Source organism: Pocillopora verrucosa, chromosome 4, assembly GCF_036669915.1.
Source record: "Pocillopora verrucosa isolate sample1 chromosome 4, ASM3666991v2, whole genome shotgun sequence".
NCBI lineage: Eukaryota > Metazoa > Cnidaria > Anthozoa > Scleractinia > Pocilloporidae > Pocillopora > Pocillopora verrucosa.
In genome coordinates, this window is record NC_089315.1 from 17,786,777 (window position 1) to 17,807,900 (window position 21,124).

Here is a 21,124-nt window from a genome sequence, read left to right on the forward strand (position 1 = left end):
TTTTCTTGGGAAACTCAACCCATTTATTCATAACTTGTCAGCAGCCCTGTATAGACTACTTGCATGACTTTAACTATGACCTTGTAAATCATAAAAACGATGGTCGTGGTGTAACTAGAAACAGAAAATGACGAGGGCGGGGTGAAATTTTTTTTGATATCGTACCAATGGCGTTAAACAGCGAGTTTTAAGATTACTCTTGTGTTTAAATAATTGTGAAACTTGTGAAGAAAAGGCCGGAGAATCTCTTAGAACTTTCAAACTTTCAAAGTGTTCTAACATCACGCACTTGACGGCCATTAGCCTGTAAAATGAAAATTTTTACAAATTTCATCATTCTCTCTTTATATCTGTTATTGATATTACAAAACGTGGTTATATTCATGATTGACGTGGTTACGTGATGGTAGCGTCAAACAAAGGGCCCCTTGGTTTAGATGTATTAAGGCAGAGTCAAACATCGGCACATGCGGAAGCAGATCAATTTTGGCTGACCGCGTGACAATTTCATCCCGGAAGAAATGATTAATGTCATGTGAAACATGCAAAAACCAAATTGAAACGTCTACCAAAGGAAAAAAGGAGAAATAGGAACGAGCTATCCTGAATTAAATTTGCTCTTTGCTCGGGTTTTTAGGCCGCTAGTCAAATAACGTAAGGACACTATTGATTATACAAATTCATTCTGAAACCAATATTTTTCTGTCAACCAAAGTCATTTGAGAGAGAGAAAAGAGAGGATCCATAAGTTATTCATCGGCTTGAGGTAGTGACCGACGTGTTTGCTTAAAAATACTGCCCAGCCGGAAACACGAGCTCTGTATTTACGAAAAATGGCAACAAAAGTTGGGATGTACTTGGCGACTCACGAAAGCGTTACCGTGGCCCGTGGGCAGAGATAGGAAAATTCTTACCGGGTAAAGAACCAATCAGATTGCAAGATTCGTTACCGTGCCCTCTCAAAAAAAAACAATATACTTTATTTCCAGGACTTGAAGACTGTGGCACGAATGGTTTGCAGTGTTTGAGTATTGTTCGAAACACCCCCTTTTAATAAAACTTTAAACCATTATATTTATTATTGTATATTAGTAGCTTGTAAGTAATTACGCAATTCAGTATTTTACTGCGATGTGATAATAATAAACCAGATCAGTCCAGTCAACCCCCCCTCCCTTCCCTGTTTGCCTCTTTAATTGGAGAAAAAGTGCTCCAAGTGTAACATGGCGTACCCCTCCCTCTCTCTTGTGTACTCTATCTTTGTCTCTATGAGTCACTCGCTAGCCATCCCTGAGTTATGTTTTGTAATTTCCTAAAGTTAAATATCTAAATCATTTGTGTTTTCCTGTGATGGTCCCAATTTGTTCCCCGAGAGATTGTTCTTTCCAGCTTCGCATGCACGAGGAAAAAATGAGAAAAATCTCCTCATTCGTGATTTAATTACACTTTCCATGTGACTTTTTGGCAAATGGTCTATGAGGCGAAAGAAAAGTATTCAAGTTCGATTTCGCCTTTTTCATCTCGCACAGTCTTCGATCCTCACGAGAAGGAGCAACTTCTAATCGGAGGTGGAGCGTGGGCTCAATTCTCAAACAGCGGCTGGTAATAGTAGCCTGCTCAAGATGACAGGTGCAGCAATCGTAATTTTTCGATCGTCATAAAACAATACTTTGTCATTAATAACTGAAGGCCTTGTGACCCTTTTATTCCTATTAGTAGTCACGCAACTTTTTGTCGCTATTTCAGGTGATATGAGAATACAAACATAAGTTAGGAGAAACTTACCGGCTGAGTGTGTTATCTCGATACGATTGACACCAGCAAAACGTTTTTAGTTAAGCTAAGTTTAGCGGAATGAAAATCAGAAATAGAGAACGGAAAAAGTGAATTTTGCTTAGGATTCAAGTGGTTAGTAACTTGTATTTTTAATGTACTAAATTTGAAGTCGACCAATATCGGTTTAAGCAGCTCCCACGAAGAAAACAAATTTAAACCGTGCTTGACAAAACAGCTTTAAAACATACTCTAGTACCGGTACACTCTACTTCCAACATCTCGTGTACGCAATCTTAGAATAACATCAGCTCACAAGAAACTTCAGACACATTACACCAGACGCGTAAAACTTTCCCTCTCCTTCATTAAGGCATAATTTCACGTCGACTGCATACCTTATCTTATTGGAAAAAATTTCCCACGGGAAAAGTACTCTATGTTATTTAGTGGCCAGTTCGGAGACACTCGCTTTTCCATTGCTTTCTTTACCCGGTCTTTATTTAACGATCATCTAACAAATAACTTAGTACAATGATCTTACTTAATTACAGTATCTTTGCATCATTCAGTAGTCATATGTGACCTTTTAGCAAGTGGTCTATGATGCCAAAGAAAAGTATTGAAGTTCGATTTCGCCTATTTCCTCTCGCACAGTCTTCGATCCTCGCGAGAAGGAGCGACGTCTAGTCGGAGGCGGAGCGCGGGCTCAATTCTCAGACAGCGGCTGGTACTAATAGCCCGCTCAAGATTTTTCGATCGTTCATAAAAAATGCTTTGTCTTTAATTAATAACCGAAGGCCTTGTGACTCTTTTATTCCTAATAGTATTCACGCAACCTCTTGTCGCTATTTCAGGTGATATGGGTATACACATGTAAGTTTGGAGAAATTTACCGGCTGAGTGTGTTATCTCGATATGATTGACACCAGCAAAACGTGTTTATTTAAGCGAAGTTTAGCTGAATAAAAATCCGAAATAGAGAACAGAAAAAGTGAATTTTCTATAGGATTCAAGCGGTTAGCAACTTGTATTTTTAATGTGCTAAATTTGAAGCCGACCAATATCGGTTTAAACAGCTCCCACAAAGAAAACAAACTTAAACCGTGTTTGACAAAACAGCTGTAAAACATATTTTAGTACACTCTACTTCCAACATCTCGTGTACGCAATCTTAAAATAACATCAGCTCACAAGAAACTTCAGACGCATTACACCAGACGCGTAAAACTCTCCCTATCCTTCATTAAGGCATAATTTCATGTCGACTGCATACCTTATCTTATCGGAAAAAGTTTCGAAATTTACTGTATATTATTTAGTGGCCAGTTCGGAGACACTCGCTTTCCCATTGCTTTCTTAATCCGGTCTTTATTTAACGATCATCTACCAAACAACTTAGTACAGTCATTTAACATAATTACAGTATCTTTACATCATTCAGTAGTCATACACTACATCACTTATGTTGATACAAGTAGTTGTTGCTATAGAACTAAATGCACCACAGGTAAATTTTGATGACGGCACAAACACTTTTTAAATAGCTGTCTAAAGAAGCATGTTTCGATATGTGCTACAAATCCAGATACCTTGAAATGTCGTCATTAAGGTATCCAAAAATTAATTTGAACACGTATAAGAAATGAGTTACGTCTTCCCCCTCTTCACTCTCCAAGGGTGGCCGGAAATTCTCCAAAAATCAGTCTGAAATATCAAACATAGCTTCGATATTAGAAATCTGCCGAGCGAATGGCGAGGGGCTAACCCACGAACTGTTAGCTTTAGAAATCTTTCCGGGGGTCAATTTACATTATCAAGTGACTTAGTTAATAAAAAACAACTTATCAGCAGTCAAAGCAGCACCACATTTTCTATAGAAACTTAACCCCTATATTCATAATTTATCAGCAGCCCTGTACAAACTATTTGCATGACTTCAACCTATGACATTGTAAATCATAAAACAATGGTCGTGGTGTAACTAGAAACAGGAAATGTAGAGGGCGGAGTGAAAATTGTTTTATTTTGATTTCGTACCAATGGCGTTAAACAGCGAATTTTAATATTACTCTTGTGTTAAAATAGTTATGAAGACTTGAGAAGAAAAACAGAATATCTTTGAATTGTCAAACTTTTAAAGTGTTCTAACATCACCCACTTGACGGCCATTAGCCTTTAGATGAAAATTTTTACAAATTTCATCATTCTCTCTCTATATCTGTTATAGATATTACAAAACGTGATTATATTCATGATTGACTTGATTACGTGATGGTAGCGTCAAACAAAGAGCCCTCTGGTTTAGATGTATTGAGGCAGAGGTCACACATCGATGCATGCGGAAGCAAATCAATTTTGGCTGACAGCGCGACAATTTCATCCCGAAAGGAAAAAAGGAGAAAGAGGAACGAGGTATCCTAAATTATTTCCTCTCAGAAAGCTGTCCAAACATTCCTCATTGAACGCCATTTCAGCAGTCAGCATTTACAAGAACATTGAAGAGGCGTCAGAGTAGTTTGAAATATCGGATCATCAACGTAATCCAAGCCAAGCGCATAATCGTATTCAAATCACTACTACTTCCTTTCAGCTATCTTTAAATTTCCTCTTGTTTTTTCCTCCTTTTCGTCAGTGACATTAGTTTTAACATTTATTCTGATCAGGTTTTCCAAGTTTGAGAGATCATGGCCTTATTTCTTCATCAGTTAATGTTCCTGGTGTTCTTAGTGAGTATTCCCATTAATTTTACCTATATGACAATAAATAATTCAAAATACGGAATTTAATGTGTAAGTACAGGTAATCAGTTTAAAAAAAATCGTCACTAGGAAGCCAGTTCTGTTTCTTGAGAAAAACGTTTGATCTAGAATAACCTCCGGCTGGAGCGTCTTCGCATTTTGATGTTGTCAGTTCACATCTGCTAATGTTTGATTTCTATCATTTTTCTCACAGAGTACTAAATATCCTCACGTTTCAGGAGAATCGCTAGGTATGTAAAAACATGTGGTAGTGTACTTTAAACAGAAGTAAAGCAAAGACAAGCGCTGTTCAACTGTTTAACCGAGAAAGTTGCTTTTTGCCATTAAATTTTTACAAGATGTTTCTCTGACTTTACGAGCAAAGACCAAAGGTAAATGGAAGAACGACTTTCTACCGTGGTTAATTCCTCAAGAACTGCTAAAAATCATTATTTTACCTTAGAATTGCTGTGAAAAATCTGAGTGATTGAGAGCACTCAATATTCTCTTGTTGTCTCGTTGAACGTGAATTCAATCATCACAACAAATCTATTTTTACAGATTGCTTTAAGAATCCTGTTGGTGTTGCTGATCCCAGAATAATCCCTGATAATCGGATAACAGCATCTTCCCAATACGACGGTCTGTACCGGGCGGCCTATGGTCGACTTGGCAGAGGCGATGGTTGGTGTTCGCATAAAACTGACAGTGACAGTGAATGGCTTCAAGTTGACATCGGAGAAATAATTCAAGCGTGCGGGGTTGCTATCCAAGGAGAAAGAGGAACAAATTCCCTGTGGATTAAAGTTTTCAAACTGTCTTATTCCTTAGATGAATCAAACTGGGAAACCTACGTGGATGAAAGTGGTGAAGAAATGGTAAGAATTCCATTGTAATGCATGAAAAGAAGTTTTTGTTTTCAATTTGGTTGTGGGAAAAATTTTGAAAAAAAAACATTCTTTCCACCTCGTTTATCTTGTTTTGTTTTTGTTTCATAGTTATTGTCATAGCTTTCCTCAAAGGCACCTAGGCTTATCAAGGGGGATTACAATATTACAAAATTTAACTAATTTATACAGGCTCATACGCAAACACACACCCACACAAAAACAAAACACAAATTGCAATAACAACGACTTAAACTTACATAGCTTGAGATACATTATTTAAACAATCAGGAAATGGCCACCGAAAAGCGCTCAGTATTAATTATGAAACTTTAAACTTCGCAAAAAAAGGAACTGTTGACATTATATTTTTTTTCCTTTCTTTCGCATTTAGACACAAGTACTTTTCGAACTTTTTTTCCTTTCAAAATAGTAATGTTCCATTTATTACATTCTTGTTCCAAAGGAATTTATGAGTTTAGGTTTCGGTCGTTCAATCGATCAACTCAAGTTACCACTGCCAGTATATGCGAGATACTTCAGATTTTCTCCAATCCAGCATCAAAGAAGGACCTGCCTAAAGGTTGAGATTTTCAAACAAAAATGTGAGTTAATAATGCAATAGAAATTAGAATATGATTACTTTTCTTGTATCAGGTAACAGGTTCCTGGGTGCGGCCGGGATAATCATTAAGCATTCAGTGTAGTACATTCTCAAACTCACAACAAGTTCCTGCGTCAGCGTGCGTTCATCAATGTATGAAGCACCCGGGATATCGGGATATGAAACACGATTTTCAAGAAGCTAGAGTTGTTCTCGGCTGCACCTCCAGATACTCTTACGCAACTTTCGTGCTCCAAATCGACTTTCTTTTAGCATATTTACATGTACTTCTCATTTTGAGTTCCTAAAGGTTTATATCAATAGTGATTCAACGGAAAAGCTGATTAAAGGCGACTTTCATCAGTCAGCTTCATAGGCAAAGTGGTTTAACTGTATCAGGATTTAGATAACGGTTGAACAATGCTTCTTTATTCGCAGATCCAGGATGTCAGTACATCGACTTAGGACTAGGTAATGGATACACCCTGGATAGAGATTTCAGTTCGTCCTCTGTACTAAATGCAAACACACCTGCTAAGAATGGTCGATTGAACTACAATAGAGGATCATCATGGTGTGCCGCAACAAATGATAGTCAGCCATATTTACAGGTTGACTTTGAAAAGCTTTATATCATCTGTGCTGTGTCAACTCAGGGGAACTCCCAAGGGAACGAATGGGTAAGGAAGTACACACTTCAGTCATCGAGGGATGGAACAAATTGGACAGACTATCAAGAGGCGGGAACATTGAAGGTTTGTTATCTTTAGAAACATAATAAATAATAAAACAGTGTAATTCCTGGTTTAAAAACATTTACTGTCATCATTACGATAGAGAGGTTATCCAAGCGCACAATGTATGTGCTTGAAAAACCTGGTTAACATACTGGAAGTCAAAGGAAAAAACACAGACAAGGTAAACCAGGGTATTTTATATAGACTTGAGCAAAAGTGACGGCGAGAAACTTTCGAACGAATCAGTATTTGTGATGAAAGGTCTGCAACTGAGATAAGGAAAAACGATCCTAACAGCAATTCTGTTAATCAAAAGGATCTCACTGCCCCATTTGACCGACATTGAAAGCTGGCTTTAGTTCTTAGATGCATTGCATCTTTTTAACTGGGAAGAAAACTGAAATATGGTCTCACCTTTCGTATTATGAAAAAATAAACACTAACGAGCCCTAACTTGGTGGAGAAAGAAGTTTCTTCGTCTTGTCACGAGCGTGAGACAAAGAAAACAATCTGAGTTCATATATGACAGGCGTTCCGCATATTGCTAGTATCAGCAATGTCTATAGCGTCATGTTTCATTGATAGAATTAGGAAAAATGGTAAGTTTTGAAGTTGGCAATGAATAGAAAAAGACGTCATTGCGTCTTGTCACGAGCGTGGGACAAAGAAAACATTCTGAGTTCCCATGGGGAATCGAACCTCAGACCTTCGGATTTCGCACTCCGATGCTCTACCACTGAGCCACAGAGACTCTATGGTGAGTATGCGTCCTACATACTGCTAAGATCAGCAACGTCTAGAACGTCATGTTTTATAAATAGAATAAGAAAGATGATAACCTTCGTTTGAGTGGGGGAAACTTTTCGAGAGTTAGGTAAAGGTAGAACGTCATAATTTCTTTATTTCCGGCCTCTGATAGTCTGCTTACAATGCGCAAATAACGTTTGATGTTTGATATTTCTTGCATCTACAGGTTTTCTCAGGAAATTTTAACAGAAATAAAACAATAAAACAAATTTTATGCAATGAGCTCGTTGCTAAGCGGATACGTTTCATTCCTCAAGAACACTACGGAAACTGTTGTATGAGGGCTGAAATATATGGAATACCACTGGCAGCAGGTAAAAAGCAATATACGTTTATAATGATAAATAGCTTCCTAGCGACAGCGCTTTTTGTACAAACCGCACTAGTCCCAAATAAACCTCGGACAGTGTGGGAAAACCTCAAATAGACAACCTATCGTTTTTTTCATAACTAGAGACAATACGTTACAATGATGGGAAACGTAAAGTTAGCAAAAACTGCAAATTCAACTACTTTAAAAATCTAATAGCAAATAATCTTGTAAAATCTTGTGTTTTTTTCACATAATTCAGTGACATCACGTGACGGCTTGACAACATTCCATCTTTACACAAAAATTTTAAAAAATATATATGTGAAGCTAATGCCACGCTCTTCCTGGACATTTTGGAAAAAATTATGTCCCTTTTTCTAGCATCTTTCATTGTTGCGCTTCTTTCGATACTCTTAGATACTTAATAATGCAGCTGCTTGTATTTTCAGATAATCTTGCCTTACAAAAGCCAGCCTTTGGGTCAAGTATTGCTGTGGATGCTATGGATGTTAATAATGCAAGAAAAGCAGTGGACGGAGTAAAGAATACAAACAGATACTATTGTGCAAACACAGGAAGACCATTTCCTGATCCGTATTGGACAGTCGACCTTGAACAAGTGCTGCCCGTTTCAGAAGTTTTCGTACTTAATAGTGGAGACTGCTGTGGGGAACGTTTAAACGGTGCCGAGATAAGAGTAGGTAAGTACTCAAAACTAAATAGGGATAGCCCATTTTCCCACGTCCCACGGATTAGAGATTAGCGCGCATACCCCTTCTTCGGTTGGCGAAAGGTATTCAGTCCATGTGTTCGTCTATGTGGTCTTAGTGAAAAGTGATTTTTTTAAGAAGATGATTTTCGTATTAACTTGTATTATTTCTTAAAGGAAATGAAACAACAGATAAAGGAAGAACCAACGATCTTTGCGCCAGTGATCTACAAGTCCCTCAAGGAAAAGGAAAGTTTTTTCGATGTAATATGACGCTGTACGGAAGATATTTATTTATCAGGATACCTGGATCGCCGAAAGTGTTGGTCTTGTGTGAAGTTGAAGTTTTCTCCACAATTAGATCAAGTAAGAAAGTTCACATTTCACATTGCAGAACATGAATCATACCTCTCATACCTTTGTTATAAAACTCCTGACCATTTAATCAAATTTTTTTGGAAGACAATCACAGTTGAATACCCAATACTGAAGAACGCTCGATTTCTTCCACTTTATCGAGCAAGTCATTTTTGAGTTTTTCTTTTTAATCAAAAAAGAAAATACCTCTATGTTGCTCGCGCCAATCAAATCGCCGCGCCAATCAGATTGCCGCAACAAGGTATGTATCTCGCGCCAATCAAATCACAGCTCTCTTGTAATGGTGTCATGGAACCAGGGGGGTATTCACAAAGAATGACATAAACCATAAATTTTGGGCTCCTTGTAAACAACTTGCATTTTATCACGTATTTCACACATAAAGGGCAAAGTCCAGATAGGCAACAACCAATCAAGGAGCCTTCTTTGAAATATTATCGTTTTCTCTTGCTCAGTGTTTCTTCCCCTATACGAGATTGCAATGTATCTTTAGTAAGGGTCTATTGAAGATACAACAGTTTTAGTCTGCTTTTCCTAGTAAAACTACGTGCAATTATATTTTGAAGGCAACTAACTGTAGACGAATAATTTTGATTTTCTTTCTGTTGGAGGAACGGCTGTAAGTGTAGTCTCTTTCGTGACCGTTATTTGGTCTCGTCTCGCAATTCCTCTCTCTCTCCAACGGGGCTTAGAGGGCGTTGTGTGACAAGACGAAGGAAACTACAATAAGCGTGGTACCGATGCATTTTAATTTTTCCCAGAAGTATTTTTACAAGAGAGACAATAGACCACAAAATACCTGTGTGAGTTCAGATGAATTCTGTTTTTTCTCTTTCTCTTGAAGTGAAGTAATGCAATATTCTCATTCTTTTGAAAACATGAGGAATAAAGAGAAATATCAGTTAGGAGATTATTATTTAATCCCATATCAATTTCTCTGAATCAACGCCATAAGAATTGTACAACAGACAGTGAGGAGAAGTACTAATGAGATGTTGGGGATGAAAGAGTTAAAGTGAGTTGCCATTCTTTTTGCTAGATCTTGCCTCGTATAAGTCTGCTTATCAGTCTTCTACAAGGTCAAATTATCCCGCTGACAAAGCCTTGGATGGAGATATTCATTCATGTGCTACAACTCAGTCCCAGCAGGACCCCTGGTGGAGAGTGGACTTAGGAGCATCGCGGGTTGTGGCTAAGGTCATCGTTACATACAAAACGCAACAAATGAATGGATTTCAAGTCTGGATTGGTGGGTTCAGGAAATCACGAAAGAAAATTAAGTTATCTTAGAGTTTTTCTCATGAAAACCCGCTCTAAAAATGCCCTCCATAGATGTAGCTGTAAAACAGGGAAGAACTGACATTAAACCAAGGAAGGAGCCCCAAGTACATCCGTTTCCCCGGAAAATTTCTGTATTTCTTTTTCACGGAGAAATGAAAAATCAAAGAAATGCATGCAAATGTCTGATCTCCGATAAATTGGACTTGGTACTTGAATAGGAAAAATTACAAAAGGCAATGCCAAGTGGATTGCAGGTTGAATAACATGTCCTGTGTTCATGTCTAACAGGTTTTGACAGTGACAACAGAAGAGGTTCAAACTTGCTTTGTGCAGGAAATCCATATGTCACATCAGTTCCAATCAATTTTATGCAAAACACCATATATTGTCTACCCAGACTTGTCGGAAAATTTGTTTTTATTGAAGATTCAGGCGCTAACAGAACACTGTCCTTATGCGAGGTGCAGCTTTATTCCGAGAGGGAGACTAGCAACGGTAAGCATCTGTCGTGACTAGTTTTCTAATTTTCACTTTCACAGATAAGAGTTATTTCATTCTAAATGAAGAAAGATGTTAATCGTCATGACACAAACTTAAGACACAGCAAAACTCTGATTCTCCCACAAGACATTGATTTTGATTCAAGTTGTTTCAAGCTGGTTCAAGGAAATGGAAAGGGCAAAGTACAAGTTAAAGTCGAACGCTTTTTTTTGGGAAAGCAAAATATTTTATAAGATGGCAAAAAACATCCTTCTGACGCTTATCTCATCCCTTCCTAATACAGTGGAGCCTACTCCCAACAGAAAAATTCAAGAGCGAGATAAGAGTAGAAGGTGCCTGTTCTCAGTGGGGATGCAGCCGTTGATAAGGATTCCAATTTATTTTGTTTCCTCTTATCTGCTTTCTTTTCCTTTTGAAGCATGTCAGACACAGGCAGTTAATTTGGCCAACTCCAACATACACTCGGACAAACGTTTTACAGCCTCATCGTTTCTTGCGAACAATGAACCATATAAAGCACGCCTCAGGAATGCCTTAGGAGCCTGGTTACCTAGCGATAACAACAATGTTAATGATTACCTGGAAGTTGAGCTGGGAGATGTGTTCTTTATTTGCGCTGTAGCTACTCAAGGACATCCTCTTGATGATCAGGGGACCATAAGTTTCAAGCTGCATTTGTTCCTAAGGAATTGGATCACCTATAAGGAGAACAACTCGGAAAAGGTTTGACAAGCAGTAAAGCCGTTATAAAAATATCTTCTAGTTGCCTGAGTAAGATAGCCTTAAGTCTCCCAGTGGAGTGGTAATAACGGAAATTATTTCTTACGATGTATCGACTGGTGTATGGTTATATTTCTTTATTTTGAAAACTGTTTTTACAGGTGACCCAAAGGTGATACCAACTCACTTTCAATTGGATCAAGTTTAATTTGTAAGGTGTCTTACTCCCAACGAACAAGAATCAAATCAAATTTGCTGTAGGTTATGGGAGGGAGGGAGAGCTAAATTTTGATACAAGTCAATGAATCTTCGATCCTAGTTCGAGAAGGAAAACTAAGTTTCAGTTAATTTCTAATAAAATTTTTCTATAGATTTTCAGCGGTTTTTGGCGCGGCCGGAATGAAATAGTGAAACATGTTCTAGTAGAAGTGGCAAGGGCTCGGATTATTCGGTTCCAGCCAGTTGTTTATTATATTCACAAAGCTCTCAGAGTAGAGGTGTATGGAACAAAAACACCTGCAGGTGCGTCAGTGTTTGATTTTGAGCTTTTTGGATGTAATATTTTGGTATGAACACACTATGATAAAGGACCAGACCTATCAAATGTTATACAACATTAACTACCACTTTTCTTTTAAAAAGGAATTAAAGTGTGAATGGTCTCAAAAAAATAGTTTCTAAAGAAGGCATGAAGTAGAACAAATGCGCCACCTTAACTCCACAAAATCGTGACCTTTTTCCATAAAAAAAATAAATTACTCCGTATGAGATTGTGCCATGCTGCTTGGGTGAAATCACCTCATATTTCATTAAGTGAACATGTAAAGAATGATTTTCCCTCACGGAATGAGAAGTGTTACTCCCTTGAACATGAACATGGTAAGGTAAGGTGGACGACAGGGATCTGGGGCAAGGCGGGAGAAAAGTACTTTGCACTCTTCCATTGTTCAAACCTCGCGTCAGCCGGCCCAGTAACTTAGCTGCTGATTGGACAAGTCATAATATATACTCGATGAGCACTTTTTTAACAAGTCAATTAATAAAGCTCTAATTCAATATCTCACTATAGCCACAGATGACACAATTAAGCTCGAAAACTTGAGAAAATGATCAGGTGTAAAGCACAAAATAAAAGAAGCGTGTTGAATATGTCTTTAAATTGCAATATATGTTTTCTTAACTCCGTGGTCATGTTCTTTACAGCTTCTCCTGTTCACCCCGTCATTAAAAACGAAGAAAAGGAAATATTTCACAACTCTTCCATAAAATGGAATTCTTCTGATGCCAAGGGCTGCTCAGTGAGTATGTTCTCAGTTTACTACAAAGCTATCAAATCACGAAATGAAGAAAGCGCCTGGCATCGTATCAATACATCGTCGGGTACAAATGAGCTGAGCTGCAGTAGTCTACCACTTGAATGTGGCACAGATTATGAATTCAAAGTGTCTGCATCGAATGACGTGGGAGAAAGTGACTTCTCAGAGTCCTGGCGAGTGAAATCCATCACAGGTATAGTAGTAGTATTTCTCTATCTACAGTTTTCCTAAAACCGTGTAGAAATTGTTGGCAGAGTCGAGAATCCTTCTGTGATAGAGGACCAGACTGCTAACATCTTGACTTCGTGGTCGGGACTTTGAGCGTGATGCTCGACGAGTTCGCATTAAATTTACGAAAAGTATTTGACGAGTCTCGTGGCCAAGAAGAAACGCTGCGTCCTACCAACCACGTTTCTTCCACAAGTATTTGTCACTTATTGCATTGTATAAATTCAAAAACAAAAGAAAAACAAAAAAGAAAACAATTACACAAGCATGGCCTCGCACAAGTAGAAAGCACGAGTGATCGTTAAAAACCTTATAGGAGTCGATTATCAGCTGAAACTACAACTCCAATGTTGGTTATCAGATTCCACGAGCCTCAATACATAAGGGATGGTAGGGAGAATTCTGTGTTGTACCTATTTATTCCCTTCCTTAAGATTCCTTCTCACGATCATCATTACGTTTCCTGACCCATCCCTTATAACTCTCAACTCGAGATTTACCCGCTCCCTTAATTTGCTTGTTTTATTTTTGTTTTGTTTGTTTTTTTTTTCCCATATTCATTTCAATTTTGTTTTTCTAAGGGTACCCAGCCATTGTCAACAGGACTAACCAAGTGAATGGAAGTGTTGTGGTTGTCCGTTGGAAGCCGTGTACTGCTTCTTCATTCACTATATATCAAAGAGAAATCCTTTCAGAGGGCAAAAGTCATTGGAAAGCGGTAAACGTGTCGAGGCATGAAACAAGTTATGATCTCCATCTTGGATGCCAAAAGGAGCATGAAATAGCTGTAACAGCCTGGAACTCTACAGCAGAGACTCCACTTACAGCAATATTAAAGCACGGCCGACTTTGGAGAGTGAGAACGTTTGGAGGTGAGAACACTGAGTAATTTTCAGTAAAAAAAATTTCGCAAAAAGAAAAGTTTGTCAATAAAATTTCATATCAACCAGTATTTCAACAGTTCATTGGCTACGTTTGATTTCCTAGCCGAACGCCGACTTGTGACTGCTATTCAGTTCATACATGTTTATTTTGAGTACATTTTGTTAATCTAAAATGTTTTGACCATGATTTCAATCATTTGCTGTCTGAACTTCAAACTCCAAAGCGTCGAATTCGCCGTAGCCTCCTGGAAAACTTATCATTTTAGCAACAGTCACAAAAAGTGATTTATATTTTGTTACAAGTGGCTCAGATGCACAAAACCCTCCGAGATTCCGGCTTTGGTTAAACGAGAACTCACCACCAACGTGTTTTGTTGTAGATCGTGGGATTATTTTCTCTTACCGAAAATTTCATACACGTGTGACAATGATGTTTTCTTGATTCCTATATATTATGTAAGAACTGATTCCACACTGTTAATTTGACGCGGAAGAGATAAAGTTCTAACAGCAATGATTCAATTCAAGGTCAAGAAATTTTGGCACAGTTACGGGAACTGACAAGAATACCTCGCTTTCAGCAAATGAAAGTCAGCGTAGGGGTCAGGTGCGGATGCACATTGCGTTTTATGAATGCTCCGTCAAAAAGCCTTTATTTGTCGTTATTGCTTCAGATAAACCGTCTCCTCCGATTATAAAAAGCAAAGAAGTTCAGATCTCTGGATGTGATGTGAATCTCAAGTGGGGTTCTACACAAGACAACGGCTGTCCGCTGACCATGTATACAGTATATTACAGAGAGGTGCAATCTTTCGGTGAAGATGAGTACTGGCATCACATCAATGTTACCATGGACTCTACTTCAACGAATCTCACGTCGCTCAATTGTAACTCTGAGTACACTTTTAAAGTGACTGCTTGGAATGAACTGGGAGAAAGTAACACCTCAAAAGAATGGCGTATAAAAACTGGTCAGATCACTGACATTTCTCGCGGACGAACCCTCAGCATTGCTGTATTTGTAGGATGTGGGCTATTTATTCTCTTAACTGTTGGAATCCTTTGCTTCATGATCAGACAAAGGAGAAAAAAGAGGAAAATTCGAGGCCACAAAACAAGAAGGTTGGAAAACGTATTATTCTAGAAATGTGTTAGCTAACCCAATCCCAAACTGTAAAATGTTGTTAATTATTATATTCCAGAGAACTTCTGCTTCCGTGAGTGAATGTGTTTCTCCCGTATCATTTTTACATATGTTAATTAACATGCATTTGATCATAGAGCCCGCCCTCTAACAAACTATCTATCCCTTAATGCTTCGTATACGAGTTTATGTGAAATCTTGATGAACAATTAAAAGAGAAAAGACTCTTCAATGCTTTATTAGATCGATGTCAGACATTGTTCCCTTGCTGTTAAAAGAGATTCCTCCGGAACGTGTGACCATTATGGAAGAGCTGGGTCGAGGCGCCTTTGGTAAAGTACACAAAGGAATCTTAAAAGAAATGCCGAAGGTTGAAGTGTTTTTCAAGCCCAGAGAAGAAAGAGAGGATCATATTAAAGAAGGAAGAGTTGTCGCCGTAAAACTCTTACATGGTAAGGAATCACTGCATGATATATTCGCTTTTTCGGTTATGCGAGCCTTTTGAATAAATCACGATGAAAAGGTTAGTGACTCAGAAATTCATAGTCATAGGATCTATTTTTATTCAGTCCTTTACTTGAGACAAGAAAACTTAAAGAAGATAAAATTACCGAACGTTATTCTGTCAAACACGTCGAGTGCCGACCGTAATCACAGATGAAATACACTTCCACATGGCTAATCACGAGAAACCAGTCTCTAAAAGTATGACAGATTTTTCTCTACACCTGCTGGGTTTTATCCTCGTGGATCTTCCGTGTTTAAACAATCCATAATTTGGTAACGTGTTTTCTTCAGAGGCTTTCGACTTCTGTGATTGTCGTGACCGTTCAGACCAAATTACACAGAAGGATCCGTCCGTCAGTGACTTAAATTCTACTTCCCAACCGGTCGTTCGAAAAGGATGTGTCTTGCCAAAATCGTTGTAGGAGGTTCTACGAAAATTGAGTCGAGCGTATGAGTCGCCAGTTATTATTAAATAATTTACTGATCAACGTAGTGAAATATTTTTGAACCTGCATCACCCCATCGTCATTCAGCGAATATAAACTTTATTTATATTTAAATCGAGGACTAAAATTTGCTGTGTTTTATCATATTCCGCTTTCAGAAAGAGCCGGTGAGGAAGGGCAAGAGCAGTTTGTCAGAGAAATTTCGTTTATGCAGCGAGTTGGTACTCACAGGAATGTGCTAAGCATGATTGGTTACTGGGACAGATCAGAGCCAATCATGCTAATCCTGGAATATGTTCCACATGGAGATCTTCTGCAGTGGCTGAGGAAAAAAAGGCAACAGGTAAAAATATTTTGTACCTTTAAAACCAGGATACACTGGAGAGACCACTGATCCATCGCTAAACACAAATACCGTCCGAAAAAAGTCGGAAAGGTGATCTAATTCGCAAGTCTACTTGTGGTACCAAGTACAAATACCACCTGGGTTGTGAGCGGATGCTGATAATACATCTAACTGTTTTTTTCCGTCAACAGAGTTTCCAAATTGCTGTTACAATTCGCTATCTCTGAATTTAGATGGGTCTAACAATTCAAAATTGTTTGACATATTTTGTCAACTGTTTTGTTCTCGATAAGTGGAATTGTTTCAACGTCATCTTTCATTGATTTCAGGTAAAATGTAAAAACAGCATCGATGGCGTTGTTTTTGAATCTGTGGACGATTTATCAGACAGTAGTGCGAGTTCAAATGCAGCTGCCTCAACTGGTAATTCAGAGGACGAAGGCTTTCACGATAGTAGAGAGAAACTCACGACTGTGCAGAAATTCAAAGAAGTCTCCGAAAAACAAGACTTCAGCGTCACGTCGGACATTTTAATTAATCTGGTAGAACAGCCATTTACAGACGAGAAAAGGAATGACACTGAAGAACTTGGAATAAGAATTTCCCAAACTGATTTTCTATCTGGCCTCGAAGGAGAAAAAAACTCACAGAGCCAACAGTCCAATGAACTGAGTTACATGGATGTCACTTTGCCCACTGTAAGAGCAAACACTGCATTGCCCTTTGTAAGTGCAAGCACAGGTTTGGAAGATTTTAACGCTGATTTTCGGCCCAGTAGTGGAAGTGGAGACGATTTGAACACTAAGAAGGCAGAGAATGAAAACAGAAATGAAGATAAAGGGAGAGAGGGAGTGAAATCATCGATTGATGAAGAGGGAACTATCAGCATTTCATTTAAAAGTGCCCGTTGCTTGCCGCAGCCCCAGGAGAACATGGAGCGACAACTAGAAACAAGTAAAGCTGATGAGAAGGCAGTTAACTTCACTGTTCAAGACGTACTTTGTTTTGCATGGCAGATAGCAGGAGGAATGGTAGGTGATTGAACTTAATGAAATAAATGTTACGATCAGATACTTTTCAGGAGTGTAGGAATAATCGTGCTTCTTTATTACCCGAACCTCGAGGAAAAATTATTTGCTATAAACTGAAGCAAAATCAATAAAATAGGGTAAGACATTTAGATAAACGTTTGGTTCTTGATACACAGACAGTTCTATTCTAAACATTGGAAGTAACGTTAAAAACCGGCAACTCTCTTATCGCAAAAACATCATATAATTAATTAACCATGCCGTCGTAACGATCTATTTAATTTGTTCAACAACTTTAACCTGATACAACTGGTTTGATTCAGACAGCAAGAACTGAGCTACCATAAGTTTACTGGTGTTCTCCTTTTCCGCAATGGGAAAAGACAGAAGAAAGGAAAGGATAGATGGCACGTGTTTTGTAAGGACCTTGCGTGTTTCGGTTTCTTTTTTCAATAGGAGTACTTGGCAGGTAAGGGATTTGTTCATCGTGACCTGGCCGCACGTAACATCCTTATTGGTGAAGACAGAGCTGTAAAGATTGCTGACTTTGGCCTGTTACGTCACACGTATGGGGATATTTATGAAATAAAGAACACGAGGAAACTTCCAATCAAATGGATGGCGCCTGAGTCACTAGACAGTGGGGTATACACTGCTAAAAGTGATGTGTGAGTATTTTAAGTTTATAGGGCTCTTGTGGGGGGAGGGGGGGGGGGCAATCTCTTGACGTTCATCTTTCTTTTTTATTTTTACTTCAATGTTTGTCGATGTAAGTAGTAATTAGCTCTCACATGTAAATGCATGTTCCTTACCAGAACATCTTTCCCATTGAAATTATCAACCTCAAAGGAGTCCAGTTCAGGATCATGATCGTCTGCATATTCTGTACAAGCACCCTACAACTAGAATATTAATTGACGGTATACTCAGCATTTTCAACTGAGTTGATAACGTGAATTGACCTTCGTAAAGAGTTTAGAAGCTGGCGTTTGGAGAGTTGGTCGTTCGACTGTCTTTCTGAGGTAGGGCGAACGCTCGCAACGTCAGCTTTTAAAATCTTAACGGTGGTCAATTTACGTTATCAACTCAGTAGATAATAATCAATTCACTCTTTCTACTCTCCGACCGATGCAGCACCACAGTTTTTTATCAATTTACACCCTTTATTAACTTGACGGTATCTGACAAAGTTTGATGCTACTCTGGTTTACAGATTTAATGAATGTAACCGAAGAAGTTACAATTCATAGACCCAAATTCTTCGGTTACATTCATTAAATCTGTAAACCAGAGTAGCATCAAACTGTCTGATTGTCCACCTGGTTTAGTATGACAGTATCTGTCATCAGGCTTACAAAGTAACATGAACTAATTATTTTCGTCCCTTTTTTCGATAGTTGGTCTTTTGGTGTACTTCTTTGGGAATTGTGCACAATGGGTGAGTAACAACACCTGATGTGTCACAGCAAAACTATCCAACCACTTTTACCACCATAAATAGCCAGCATTCATCGCTAAAATGTAACATGCCTCAATTTGGTTTAGTTCGAGTTTCTCCGATCTTGATTGATTCAAATAGCACGATAAGCGCAGGTAAAGTTAAACCCAAAACAAAAGTAAAATTACCCTCAATTTACATCTCACAGGATATTTCTTAACCAGATCATTAACAGAGAATTCTGGGAGTGTCCCCAGACCCCGAGACAAACCCTTACTTATAACGCTTGTTTTTCAGCTATAGGTTCGTTTCAGCTGCTAAACTGAATTTTGTTATGTATGCTGGACTGTGTTACAAATCAATGTGGGGGAGAGGAGAAGGAAGGGCAAAATCAATGATTCGATCAACAACCTCCGAACTCTAGAGGGGTGTTGGATTATGAATTTGAATCAAAGAGAAATGGACCCGCCTTTGGGAAAAAAAGGGCTAGAAGCGACCTGGCTGCTGAGAAATATGTCAAGTGGTATTTGACATCTGTATTTTCTCAAACCTTTTATTCACGAGGGGTCTAAGACTTATCGAAGTTGTTATAAAAACAATTTTTCTAATAACTTTTTTTCCTTCTTCTAATTTAACCTGCATCCAAGGTGGCATTCCCTACCCTGGAATAAGCAACAGAGAGTTGTTCAGACTTCTTAAGTCAGGATATCGAATGGAAAAACCAGCCATTTGCTCTGATGAGCTGTAAGTTTAACAAATAATCTTCAATTGTTCCATGCAATTAACGTTAATTCAACACCAACTAAATCCTTTCGACTGAAGTTTTTCTTTTTGTCTATCTGACTGAGCAAATCTCTTTTGAAGTTATATGTAAGGTCTCGTTGAGATATGCAGTTTAACATCAATGATGATAGTAATCTAGATAATTCCATTAAGTTGAATAATTTTAAAAAAACGCTGACAATTGTGACGGAGGAATTGAGATCAATGCTAGAAAAGATAGTGTACCATTATGAGAAACTCTACATGGAAACAAGGGCCTCACGAAAACATTGATTTCAGGGATAGTTATTTCAGTGAATCACATTGTATACCTATCAAGCTAACCAGAAAAGAAAATAATAAGCGCCAAGTCTTTTTTCAAGAAAATTCTGCCATTGTAACATCAAGATGGCCAAAATATTCAACAAGATATGGTTTTCAATAAAATTATTGAGCGTATTTGGTGAAGACGCCTTTACATTGTACTTTGTTTTAAGGCCTGAGGGGAACTTTATCATGTCTCCATTCTCCTTCCTGTGCTTTAGTCGTCAGTGTCTGGACCAACAGTAAATAAGACGATAACTTCCACATAGCGCCAATGTCCCCATTGACACCAGAATACTTTATATCTTATCAGACACGAGTTGATGTTAGACTGTTGGAGGGTAGACCCAGAGGAGAGACCATCATTTGAACAGCTGACAATAAGAATAGAAGAAATGATGACGAGGGACACTCCTTACTTTGATCTGAATGAAGACCATGAAAGCGATGCCTCTAACACTGAGACGACACCCGAAACTGACCAACCACATGCGTGATTATTGTTTAGATGGACAACTTTTCAGCTGAAAGTTGAGAATGATGTTGATTCAAGAAAATTATTTGATAATTTGTAAATTCGTTGACATGGAAACTTGCCAGTCACAGATGAAAAAACGGGAAGAATTATCAAAGAAAGGCTCTTCGTGTCTACTTTTGTAAAATTCAGGACAGCTTTTGTCAAAATTAAGGTGTTTTATAGAAATTTCCCGGTAATTAAACAAAAAAACAAAACAAAACAAATAATGACAATTAACATCATTAGTGACCTCAGAGACTTGCTAACTAAAAAGAGTAAACAGTTTATTTAACCAGAGGATGAGACACATTTGAGTTCAGTGTATAGTGGTCTATATATAAATACCAACTTTGAAGAGTTACTGGCTTGAAACGTCAATAGTTCTGAAATACTCTTTGGATACTGTATGAACATAATTTGTTAATTACAACCAACTTTTAAGTAATCTATAGTAACAGCAATAAAAATAATTAATAGTAGTATAAAATGTTCTCAAAAATTGCATCATTGATAAGCAAGGAAGAAAAGTTGTTAATAAAAGATTAAGTCCCCGAAAGGCAGCTTTAAAACAACAGAAGCTTTTGCAGAATTATTTCCTACCAAGAGATTGTAATCTCGTTTCGTAACTAACATAATTTGTATCTTACATAACAGTTGTAATATTAGGAATATACTTTATTTCCAGGACTTGAAGGCTGTGGCACAAATGGTTTGCAGTGTTTGAGTATTG

General features: G+C 38.1%; 1 protein-coding gene across 1 annotated transcript; it reads left to right on the forward strand.

Moving 5' to 3' along the window:
• Positions 1-4,417: 4,417 nt before the first annotated feature.
• LOC131790498 (uncharacterized) lies at positions 4,418-20,631 on the forward strand. The gene is made up of 20 exons (XM_066165670.1): positions 4,418-4,502; positions 4,729-4,765; positions 5,076-5,392; positions 5,868-6,006; positions 6,444-6,760; positions 7,716-7,863; positions 9,989-10,198; positions 10,519-10,725; positions 11,150-11,454; positions 11,823-11,973; positions 12,655-12,960; positions 13,577-13,867; positions 14,554-15,001; positions 15,267-15,475; positions 16,135-16,319; positions 16,652-17,353; positions 17,810-18,021; positions 18,751-18,791; positions 19,439-19,535; positions 20,191-20,631. The coding sequence occupies exons 1-20, from the start codon at positions 4,461-4,463 to the stop codon at positions 20,372-20,374; spliced, it is 4,548 nt and encodes a 1,515-aa protein (XP_066021767.1). The 5' UTR covers positions 4,418-4,460; the 3' UTR covers positions 20,375-20,631.
• Positions 20,632-21,124: the final 493 nt, after the last annotated feature.